This window comes from Pollachius pollachius (assembly GCF_949987615.1).
Source record: "Pollachius pollachius genome assembly, chromosome: 13".
NCBI classification, from domain to species: domain Eukaryota; kingdom Metazoa; phylum Chordata; class Actinopteri; order Gadiformes; family Gadidae; genus Pollachius; species Pollachius pollachius.
In genome coordinates, this window is record NC_136946.1 from 6,482,647 (window position 1) to 6,495,386 (window position 12,740).

The 12,740-nt window shown below is 45.6% G+C and overlaps 1 protein-coding gene across 1 annotated transcript in view; it reads left to right on the plus strand.

Annotated features, from left to right (window-relative positions):
- The first annotated feature begins 959 nt into the window (after positions 1-959).
- dtnbp1b (dystrobrevin binding protein 1b) overlaps positions 960-12,740 on the plus strand; it is a 40,722-nt gene continuing 28,941 nt past the window's right edge. Inside the window, exon 1 of the mRNA XM_079749713.1 lies at positions 960-1,278. Coding sequence (XP_079605839.1) covers positions 1,233-1,278 — 46 coding nt within the window. The 5' untranslated portion in view covers positions 960-1,232. The remainder of the gene's footprint in view (positions 1,279-12,740) is intronic.

Sequence of the window (12,740 nt, forward strand, 5' to 3'; positions counted from 1 at the left end):
AAGAGAGGGAGGGGGGCTGGATTTGGAAGCGAGACACTGTCTCAGCTTCTCTACTGTGTTTGAGGAGATTACAGTACAAAAAAGTGAACAACTATACGCAACGCTAGCATGGTCCTTTTGTCGAGTCACATGCCACGAAAAGTCGTACCATAATGATGATAATCCTATTTTATTAGCTTTTCCCATTTTGCAGCCATGGTTGTTCTATTTCATACATGCTTAATTTCATCCGGAATTCATAGAACAGTAGTTACATACGTTACTATCGTTTTTTATGACGGAAAGACCATACTCAAAAACTTAAAAAAATGGGGGTAGGTGTGTGTGTGTCTGAGAGTGTGTGCACATTTCATCATCACTCCCCAGAGAGAAGGAGTGCCGGTTTGGGTGTGTGTGTGTGTGTGTATTGTTGAGAGTGTGTGTCCGTGTGTGTTCGTTTACACATGCGTCTGCGCACAAAGACGTGGAACCTACACTGAAGTGTACTGATAAATGTGGTACGTAATAAATAAACAATAAATAAAATAAAATAAATAGACAAACACAATTTGCAGACTCGAATGCCGCAGATGACAGCCTGTGATAAATGTGAGAACACATTCGATCACAGACTTTCATCACATTACAGGATGACAGGAACATTTTATTCTCCTCTTCTCTGCCTCCTCTTTCTTTTATCCTCCGCCTTTTGGTCCCCCGAGACACGTGCTCCCTCAATCACCATCATTCATCTCACAGCAGTCCTTTTCACCCCCCCCGTTCCCTCTCTCTCTCCCGCTCATCCTGTCTTAACCCCGCCACCACACACGCAGACGCACACACCCCGGCTCGATCAGCTGCTGCCAGTCGCTCGAGCTCCTCTCCCCCCCGCTTCCCTCGCGCTCTCATCCTGCACCCCGTCCCTCTCTCTCGCGCGGCAACAACAAGCAGGAAAACCACCTCATTCCTCGCAGCATCAGAGGCTAACCCCGCATCGCTAAAGCTAACGCTCCTACGTGTTTGAATCGGCGACGGCGTGCGTGCGTGGCTCCCCCCCCCCCCCGTGTTGCGGTTGTTGTCGTCGTCGGGTGCCTGCATGAGTGAAAGAGGTGTGAGCATGTGTGCCGACTTGAAAGAAAGAGTGAGGATGCGTGGTGGGCAGATGTAGTAAGTGTGTTGTCGTGTGAGTCGTGTTATACTTGTAGCGTTTCTCTGGACGACGGCCGGACCGGCTCGATTAGCCTGCTGCCGGGATGTCTTCTTCTGGAGGTTCAACGGACGGGAGCCAAAGAAACTCTCGTGAGTCCAAATTTTTGTTTCTAGCATTTTTTTTTGGAATAATATTATTGTTCATTTTTTTGTTGCTGGATAGATGTAAATAATCCATATAAACCCTGGCCATATGGATCGATATGGTTAATTATTTTTATTTGGGCATGTGTCGGCGTTGATGTGTCACGGTTTATTTGAGATACTATGATGATGTGGATAGCTTCGTCATGTGACACAATGCTGTAAAAACAATAGGCCTGCATGTATCAGGTATTAGACATGGTTTTTGAAAAGTGGGCCTGACTGGGTGGAAATATCGTGCATGACTTTGTGTGTTTGTGTCTAACCGTAAAATACATCCTGTTTGAAACTCGGTCGTGTTTGTGTGGGTGTATGGGGTTGATGTTGGCGGTGGGAGGGGGGGGGGTGCAGGCACAGAGTGTGAGTTGGAGAGCAACAACAAGGCTATGTGGTGAGTTATTGTGTGTGGGTGCAAGCGAGGAAGGGTGTTTTTGCAAGTTTTACACTGTGCACTGTCTAATATTACTGTCACACAAAGGTATGTCGTGCCCTCATACTTTTGGTTTTGCAGAATAGTTATTGTGCAACACACACACACACACACCATGCACATGTGTGCGCACACACGCACACCATGCAAGTGTGTACGCACGCACGCACACACACACACACACACACACACACACACACACACACACACACACACGCACGCACGCACGCACACGCATGCACACACACACACACACACACACACACACACACACACACACACACACACACACACACACACACACACACACACCCTCGAGATACAACTGTCCAGCCCCTGGGGATGTATAGTGTGACGATGTGGGTGATGGACTGTCATGACTCACTGTGACGCTGGCAGCTCAGTGGAGGATACAGAGTTCCCACACGCAGGGCCGCACACATGCAAGCATAACACACCAACAAATACCTGTTTTATTTTTCTTTCAACTTTATATTGCTCTGTGTGTGTGTGTGTGTGTTTTATTTAAGAAACATGATCTAGACTCGATTTTATTGCTTTCATTATCACCGCACACCATCCTCTCTCCCACCTCCACCCATACTCTCTTCTCCCTCCCTCCCTCCCTTATTTCCCTATTTATTTCTTCTTAGCCCATCCCTCCATCTTTTATCATATGAGGAAAGTAATGGTACTTTCCCTACTTTCACACACGCACGCACGCACGCACGCACACACACACAGACACACACACACACACACACACACACAAACACAGGGGGTGCTAGGTGAAGCATTTTTTGTTAGTGTTACAACACATTAGCGTCTTGGTAAGCGCAGCGCCACAACGAGGCCCCGGCGGCTACAATCACTGATCCTCCAACCGTGACGTTACGTAACCAGTGCCACAACCGGAACAGCCCACAAAGGCCTGGCAAGGGGCCAATGTTTGTCTGCCAACAGCAACAGCTGTAAACAAACAGGGAGTGGATTAAAACACATGAATGCAGAATGCAGAATGAATGGCGGAAGGAATACAAATGGGGTGTCGCAGAAGTGTATTCACCATCCCATTATTATGTGTTTTCAAATAACAGTCTTTTTAAAAGACATTTCCTAAATAAATGGAAGCTATTATCGAATGCAAAGGGTTCAAAATGCGAGCTCTCTCTCTCTCTCTCTCTCTCTCTCCCTCGCTCTGGATGTGTCCTCTATGAACTGAGGGGAAACAGCAGGCACCTGACAGAGAGATGGGTGCACTTTCATGTCTTTACTCCACAACCTCTACTCTACGGCCCTACACCTCTCTCTTTCACCCTCTCTCCTTTCTTCCTCTCCTCCCCTAATCACTGCTCTCCTTATCCTCCCTTGTCCTCACCTCCTTCCTCTAGACCCTCTATCTTTATTCTCTTCTCTACCCCTATCTCTCTCCTCTCCATTTAATTCTCTTCTCTCATCTTCTCTCATTCACTCTCCCTTTTAGTCCTTGCCTCTCCCCTCATCTCCTCCACATGTCTCTCCATCCCTCCACTCCTCTCTCCCCTACGTCGTCTCTCTTCTCCCCCCCTCTCCTCCCTCTCCACTACTCTCCTCCCCCTCCTCTCCTCCTCTCTCTGTCCCTCCCTTCTCTGACTTGCCATGAAACTTTAATTGCATGTATATCAACCCACAGCATATGCGATTAGCCCTTTGTGTCGCTTTAATGACTTTCCTCTGGCCTGCATGAGTACGCTCCGCTCAGCGGGCGCCCGTACCGTCACCGTCAGACAAACGTTAATCATCCCACATTGAAGCTCATGAATATCGCGTGGCTGCATGGCGGAGAAATGAAATACCAACTTTGACTCAGCTTCCGTCCAATTTGTGTGATTTGAGAAACGGCGTCTTAAGACGGTTTAGCCTTGCTGTATTCGTACATGTGTCTCTGTTGTAAATTTCCAGAGAAAATGACTTTTTGTAAGGTCCTGTACATTGTGGTTAAATGTGTATGTGTACATTTGTTTAGCCTTGTTGTAGCTGTATGTCTATTCTGGTTGAGTTCATTGAGAGTGAATTAACAAATCTCTGTCGGTTTAGAAACGCTTGAATCTGATGACTAAAGAAAGCAACTTCCCGCATCCCAAGGTAATAACATCGGGATTGTTATCGGAATGAACTGATCGCGACGTTCCACAACAAAGCCAAAGTGTCTCTCTATCATTTGCCAAGTGCTCTTTTTACTCAAGAAACCCTCTGTCATTGCTCGCCGGGAGCCTCCTGTATGCTGCGTCTCTGGTGGAAGCCGCACTCCTCTCTGTGGGCCTCGGTGCCCAACCCCACCGTCTCCACCACCGAGAAACAAGTGCGTTAATTAGTCAAATCAAAGGCTTGTAAACGCTATCTCCCCTGCATGTAAACAGCAGGGTGCTCACAGAGGAGGGCCCCCCCAAGCAAGACAGGGTTGCCTCCCCTTTGAAGCCATTCTTGGGATTAATTACCTCCAATGGGGGCTTTTAATCAACAGATAAAAGGCCGGGGTCAAGACAACGGTCATGGCTTGATCTCTATAGGAACCAGCAGGGTTTTTTTACTACTGTTAAGGGCTGTATGGCGGATGTGGTCTTCCTTACGGGCTTGGACATAAAAAAAAGCAATCGGATGTGGACCTCCAAGGAATAGATGTGGGTTTTGTTCTGCTGAAGATATGTAGCATCCGGTATATAGGCGTATAATTCCTATAGGAGTGCACAGGAGAAGTCATTTTTGCACACAAAACAATGCATATGGCCATGCACACCGCTTTTCGGGTAAGGAAGGAATCGCCATAGTAACAATAAGTATCGACGATAGCAGAAGAGCGATGGATTTCGAACTTTGTGTTTCTCTTTATCACTCTCAGGGTCTCAACATGTGTGTTTGGCCGGGCTCCGTCCCTCATAAGACAGGCTCATTATCGGCTCAGCTTTAAGGTGTGCATTACCTGGTTCCTCTCTGTATCATCCCTGTTTTCATTACATCCCATAATGCACCAGGTGTCAGGTCACAGATGGCTGCAAGCTACATGGGTCCAGCCACACACTATGAATCATGGTCACGACCAGGGAAGAGGAGGCGGAGAGGAGGAGGCGAGAGGAAGAGGAAGGAGGGGCAGGTGTTGAGTAAGGAAGGATCTAGAAAGAAAGGAAAGAGAGTTATTCTGTGCAAGGCATAGTGAGATCCACAGTGATGCTTGCTGAGTAGCGATGGATGCAGAGAGGGGAGGGAGTCTGCGGCACGATCAAAAGAGAGAGAGCGAGAGGGACAGAGATGGAGAGATACGGATCGTGAGGAGGAAAGAAAAACATTTGGAAATGGGTGATGAAGGGAAAGAAATAACGACAGGGGGGCAGGCATGCGCGAGGGAACAAGGGGGGGGAGGGGGGAGACTAGACATTGAATCAGAGTTGGAGAGAGAGACAGAGGGAGAGACGGTGTGAGAGAGGGAGAGAGCCAATAAGAGATGCCGATAGCCCTCAAGCGAGAGAGAGAGCCATAGAGATAGGCTCAGACACCAGATGCTGTAATCTAGATCTCAGGGGGTTATGGTGACAGCAGAATTAGAGTCTGGGGATTGAAGTGGGCCTGAATGACATCTAATAAAATCTTAAGTTATCTGTTGCTATTCCTCTTAACCATTTAAAAAAAATACTCAAACACCTCAGAATTGACAGTTGTAAATGCTTTCACTAACAAACCTTCCAGTGTTTTTATGCGTCATCTGTCTTGCTTTGTCTTACCTGTATTTTGATATTTCGTTTTTTGTCTTTCGTCAAATTTTGTGCAATGTCTGCGTGCTCGGTTTCTAAGTTTCATCATGTTTTTTTGTGCAATATCTATATGTCTGTATGTCAGGGCTCCCTTGAAAAAGAGGCTAACGGTCGCAATGGGACTCACCTGGTTAAATAAATGTTAAATGAAGAAAATAATAATAATCTATGGGAACAGAGTAACCGAGCAGCGGCAGAGATCGAACTGATTCCAGCCAAATTAACCTCACTGCGAGTATTGATGGTTCTATTAACGTGAGCATGTGACAAAATTTTGTGAAACTGAAACAGTCGTTTCCCTGTTTGCTAAGCAACAAGAATATGTCTGTGGACATATTTTAAGTAAAACTTCCCTAGATCTGTCAACAAACTGGTTATTCATCAATGAGAGAAAGGGACAATTAAGACCCACGGCCTACTGGGGCGCTGTTGAGGCCTTTTACGCATTTGTGAGTTGGTTTGTTGATGTCAGGCTTTGAACACACAGGTTTCTGAGGGCATTTCTTTGCATTTCTTAGCATTTTAAATGGTGAGTTTATAACAGTATAAAATTTTAAAGTTACATATGTAGTCAAGTTGGCTAAACCACTTTAACAGTTCCCTCGCACAATAAGCCTTCTCCTGTCTCTCAATGAACCAATGTATTGCATCATTGTGCAGCCTAATCACTTTCCTCTCTAATCTAAGGTAGGCACTTATGAGGCTCTGTCTTCCTGTAATCCAGAATAAATTCAAAGAAACATCATTCAGGAGCGTACTTTAAATCAATACAGTACTGTGGTTCAGTGGATTCAACCTTGGCAGTATTTCGTGGCATACTGTCATTGATTTCCCCATATGAAGATAAACCCCAGCTTCACTGAACTACATTCTACCATCTCCACTGCGGAGAGACGGTAGTTGTTGCTGAACGCAGCGCCAGCCGATTAAACAATTAACGCTACGAGTTCTGCTAGCTAGTGGTCTGGGATCACTCATGCAGAATGCTGTTTGATTCTCTTCCAGAGTGGGCTGCATGCGACCCTCTGTTCTGCATCATGGTTCCAATCATCCACTATAGCTCCAACGATGGTCGAGGCTGGTTGCGTGTAAAACAGTCTGATGTACGCGTGTACACAGAGGGGCGAAAGGAGGCAGATGAGGATAACCAACAGTGAGTGTTACCTGAATAGTACACACAGCCGCATGGCAGTTGGTTTGTTTTAGGGAGGTTTCGCTTCGGGTTGAGGAGAGACGTAGGAGTGGGATTTATGTTGACGGATGACGCACTCAAATGCACATACTCATGTGAACAAAATGGGACGCGTGCACACGTACGCACACTCGCGCATACGAACGCTCCAGACTCAGAGGGGACTCGCACACACACGAGTAAAACAACACAACATAGAAATATAGAACACAGACACTGATGCATAATGCAAGACAGACACGAGCCGCATGTCTGTATCGGTTATATAAGTGCTTGATCACTGTTTGTAAGCAACATTATCAAGGGGGAATGAAAACTACCGACTTTTTTGGGAAAAACATAATGAAGAATTTATCAGGCTGGTCTGGGCTCATAGGTTTTGAGATTGTCTTCTGCTCCTTGTATCCTCTCTTCCTCTCTCTCCAACCCTTTCAGTGCCCCCTCCTCAGTGGATGGGGGAGATAGGAAGGAATAGAGATAAGCAATGGCAGAGTGAAAACTGTGCCAGGGAGTTCTTCGAATTAGGTTTGCGGCCTTTCACACAGTGTTTACACAATCTGTGTGTGTGTGTGTGTGTGTGTGTGTGTGTGTGATTGATGGAGGCGAATACAAGATAAGCTATGACGGATAACTTGTTTGTGTGTGTATACATATGCATGATTGTATGCATGCAGGCAAATGTTATAATGTGTGTTTAAGTGACGGGTTTATTTGTTTGGAATGTGTGTGGGTGTGTGTGTAAGCCAGGGGGTTATTCTGTGTAATCTTTGTAGTGTGTGCGTGTGCTTGCGTGTAATTAAGGGAGAATTGCGTGTAATGTTTGGAATGTGTGTGTGTGGGTGTGTGTTTAATTAAGGGGCGCGTTGTGTGTTATGTTGGAATCTGTGTGTGCGTGTGACGTGTGTATACGCTATTGGTTATTTCTGTGTAATGTCTTGAGTGTATGTGTGTTAGTGATGGGTTATATTCTAATATACTACTCCATCACTGTCCACACTTTTCCTGTCTCCGTTCCAAATCACTGCCCACTCCCTTCCCAACACACTGGTGGTGCTGCCTTATATAAACATGTACACTGCGGTAGACCAGTACACTAACCAGCTCCTTTATAGCTCGCTATAAGTACGTATAGGCTAACCGTTGCTCTCCGTGTTGCTTATCTTTCCCCTCTCTCTGTTCCGTCAACCATATGTGAGTCAGGAATCCTGACACAAATATGGTTGACGGAACAGGGAGAAATGTAATGTAATTATTTACCATATCCTGACTTAGGATACGGTAAATAATTACATTACATTTCATTCTCACTAATTTAAAGGCTTCTTGAAGGGTTCAGATATAATTGGCCAAGGGCAATGGAAGGAGTATTAAGTTGATATACATAACACAGCATTAGGTTTTATAATAATGATAATAATAAATTTTATTTATAACGCACTTTACATCAACTCAATGGCCTCAAAGTGCTACAATGCACATTAAAAGATAAAGAACCAGAGATACATATTTCTTCCTGCCTGTGTCTCCTCCACGTTCTGTTAACACTCACAGGCCGGGGGGTGGGGTGAGGTGGGGGGGGGGGGGGGGGGTGGGTGGGGGGGGGGGGGGGTGGGGGGGGGGGGGGGTGGGCTGGCGCCTGACTGTGAATCATGGGGAGAGGCATGAGATGGGAAGAATAGAGGGAACCGCGAGAGGGGGACATTACAGCTGAGTGGTGCGTGGAGGTAATGTGTGGTGTCATGCGGAGTTTAGGCCTGCGAAGACGCTGAGCGCTTTGGGTGCCCTGGGGAGGGAACACACGACAATGAAAGTCCCCGTTGAGTTTGCAGTAGGGAGCAACCCGATTCGAATGTCTTGATGTTAGTTTGTGCGTCTGTCTCTGCCTCTGTGGTGGTTTGTGTTTCTCTCGCTCTAACCATTTCCTCTCTTCTCACGATCTCTCCTACTCTCGGTTTCCATCTCTCTCTCTCTCTCTCTCTCTCACTTCATGTCTCCCCCTCTAATGTCTTCAGTACATCACTTATTTCTCACTTATGTATTCACCACATCGGCGCATAGTGATAGTAGGACAGAGTGCTCTGGGGAGTCACCGTGGATGCACAGTGCTTCCACCATCATCTCGCTCACTCGCATTTAACCCCTCGTCTGTACGCCGAGGCCTCCTTAGTGCCTCTAACCCTGGGACCGGACCTGTTGTGGTCGCGGCCGGCTGGACACTAAACACGGTCACAGCCATGCTATTTAAAGCATAGTGGTGTCAGGGTGGGAAAGTGTACTGTGCGCTGAATCAACACATATTTTTTGTGAGATGATTTGTCGTCATGGGGAGACGTTGTAGCGTTTGGAACTTGCTACAGCATTCCATAAGCCTAAGTTATGGTGTATTTACGTTAGTTTGGAAGTTTAAAACACCACAGCTCTCTCGCGGGTCCTCTCAATATGATGGAGGACGGCCAACAAAGAAGTCCCATGATGCATTGTGATGTACAAGCCCCCCTTCCCATCCCCTGCAGGGATGGGAAGCAAGTTGCCTGCTCGGAGTGCACTCATTCACAGTGTTGAATGACATGCTCTGGATCGGGGCCATCAGAGTCAGACTGGGGGATGCCAACGTGTGGTCCTTCCTACTGTACATTTAAGTATCAATCATATTTAATTACATGTCACTGTATATTTGCGCATTTAACACTTTAGGCTTTTGTTATTCCATTGTCACTCTTTATTATTTGTATTATTACTATTGGGTTTTAGCATGTGATCTATCTATCTATCTATCTATCTATCTATCTATCTATCTATCTATCTATCTATCCATCCATAGGCGTTCACAAATCCATACATTTCTTGTTAAAAAAGCACAGACAAACTGCGGTACACTTCGGTCTACCACTTGGTAAAAGCCACCACGTGTTTACCCAGCCAACCTCTAACACGGGACAGCACCAGCAATAACACCTGCGTCTCATCTCTATCTCACAACTCTAATTGCCTTAAAAGGAATGGACACAAAAAATGAAGCAGCAGACTGCAGATTTGAACCAGATTTCCAGACACCTGTTCAGTCTATTTGTGTGTGTGTGACATCATCCAGACCATGAATGAAGCCTCAGAGAAGGGGGCAGGTCTCGGGGTATCCATCCTTCATCCACTTCAATACGGTGAACCGCAGTTAGCTTGAATGATTGATCCATGGCAGCATGTCAGACTGGTCTGTTATGCACTGGCTGAGAGGATCTGTTTGGATTCAAACAGGCACCAATACATGTAACTATTCTGCCATAGAATATTTATGCCCAGGAAGGTGAAGCACAGTCGTGGTTGTGGAAGAGGAAGCCGGATAGTCTACTTTGCAGTATTGTAAGGGGTACTCAGATCTATTTTTAAATAATTAGAAATTCAAAAACAAGCTAAGCTTTCTTTTCACCCTGAGCAAGTTTCAATTCTGAAAGCTTCTGTTTTGTGCCAGTGGTGGCGGTACTCAGCTGAAAAAATATCTTAGAGGGGGGACATTAGTAGAAAAAGTTTGAGAACCACTGGTCTAAGGGATGGAGAGCGTTTGACCAAGTTCCTGGGCTCGAAGTGAAAAGGCTCATTTAATGAAATAACAATTGACTGTTGGTGAGGGAGAGCCAAAAAACGTACTTGACACAACAAAGCATGTCTGAATGTTCTATAGTGAATTAATCAAGCCCTTAACCCTCTAGAGTGTAATGTCCTCAGATGAAGTGCAATATGTACACATTGTGTATCTTAGCATCTATTTTGTATACGTCCATATTCATATACATAGAAGGGGGAAGTTGTGAATCGATTCAGAACCATAGAAGATAAGATTTGTGATTCTTATGTGAATCGATTTTCTTCTCTTCCGGCCCCTAGCGCACACGCACGCACACACACAAACACAAACACATACACAAAACAAATATTCCGGCACCACCGGAAAAAGGAAAGGAATAAAAGCGACACTCGCCTTTAATTACTGGATAAATACCACTTCCTTCAAGGCAGGCAATTAACCTGCTGCACAACCCTGGTTATCTCCCTTCAACCCCCTCACAATTCCTCCCACCCTCATTCCTCCATCTCTATTAGCGCTTTACGTGGCTTAGGGTGAGGTAGGCATCTATAATAGTCTCCTCAGGCAAGGTGGAGGTGTTGGAGAGGTAGGGGATCATCTTATATCTCTCTCCGTGGTGGGGTTTTATGTGCGTGTGGCGCAGACTATTGTCAAGGTAATGAAGTCATGAGTTCAATTACTTAGCGGTTCCGGCGGAGCAGATTTACTCTGCAGTGCCTGGCGTAGGTTCTCAGTCCGGCGTATTTTATCTCCCTGGAAATTAAAAATGTCGTTATTCTTCCCGACATTTTCAATGACTCCATTCCGGAGTGGGAATGGGAAACGTACATTTTCATTTGCTAAAGAATCTGTTTTGTTATTTGGGAATGTAGTTGATTACCAAATCATTCGCCAATTCGTTAGTCCTAATTGTATTACGATTGGTCTTTACAGAGAGCAGTGTTTGTGTAGTTAAGAAGTTTATATATTCTTCAGCTATGCATCCAGTCTACATTTTGTAGTTGTCCACCTATTTATATACAGAATGTGTGTTCTGTAGGCTCTGTTTCAATGACCTTTCTTAGCTGTGTGTGTGTGTGTGTGTGTGTGTGTGTGTGTGTATTTGTGTTTGTGTGTCCGTGTGTGTAGGACAATGTGTATGTATGCTAGTCCATGTGTGTATGTGTGTTCACTTCAGCAACGTGTGTGTGTGTGTGTGTGTGTGTGTGTGTGTGTGTTAAATCTGTTGTATGTCAGCATGATAACATGTCTGCACCACGACCCGGTATTAAAGGCCAGAGGGAAATATGTAGCATCAGCGAACATCAAGCAGCAAGCAGGAAAACCTACACTTAAAGAGCAATAGCCTCTAACGCTAGCAGGATCCAACACCTCTGGCATACGCTGCCCTCCATATATTTAAAGTCACAGCTCTTTCACTTGACATGTTTTGATATTTAAGATAACATTAAGTCGAAATGATGAAATACATCAGCACCTTCTTCTCTGTGTTTGTCTTGCTGGCTGTCTGTGTGAACGAGTGTGCATTAAGGAAATAATAAATACTGATCTCAAGGATCTTGTCCAGTAAAAACTAAAAGAATAGTACTGTCTCATGTAATGTGACTGTGTGTGTGTGTGTGCGTGCGGCCGTGTGTGTGCTTCAATGAGTGTGCATTTATGTAAATTACGAATTCTAGGTCAAGGATCCAATAAAAACTAAATCAATTGTCCTGTCTCAAGTAAAGTACGTTTCTGTGTGTGTGTGTGTGTGTGTGTGTGTGTGTGTGTGTGTGTGTGTGTGTGTGTGTGTGTGTGTGTGTGTGTGTGTGTGTGTGTGTGTGTGTGTGTGTGTGTGTGTGTGTGTGTGTGCGCGCGCGCGCGCGCGCGCGCGCGAGTGTTTTGTGATCCCATTGAGACTAATGGAGCCTTTGCTGACCCGGTTCCAGGCAGGGGGTTGATCCGGTTCTGAGTGTTACAACAATCCACCTAACTGAGGGGTTTCATTAAGAGCTAATGTTCCTTCAAGGTCTCACACTTGACCCCCCCGACCCCCCTGTGGTCTTCTATCAACCGTGCCTTTTCAAAATAAAGGTAGGCGCTACTATCACATACGGCAAGATCTTGAAAACCATTACCCACAGGTGGTATCATATTAGCTTAACCTGTAAACCCATTGGTCGGTTTGGAAAGGGTAATGCATTGTAAAATATACAACTGGCTTTTATCAGCTCGGCAAAGGCTAATTATTTTTAACATTGGTCCATGTCAGGCCAAACAAAAGTCTATTCGACCAATGGTCGTTTCTAGGGCTGCCCCCTTAGTCGACCAAACGTTAGTCGATGAGAAGAGTCTCTTTTTGAGTACATACTGTTACATCTGGCACTGCTGCGTCAGTGCAATGTGTTTTACGGTAACGTGCGATTCACGTGACCGTACCTG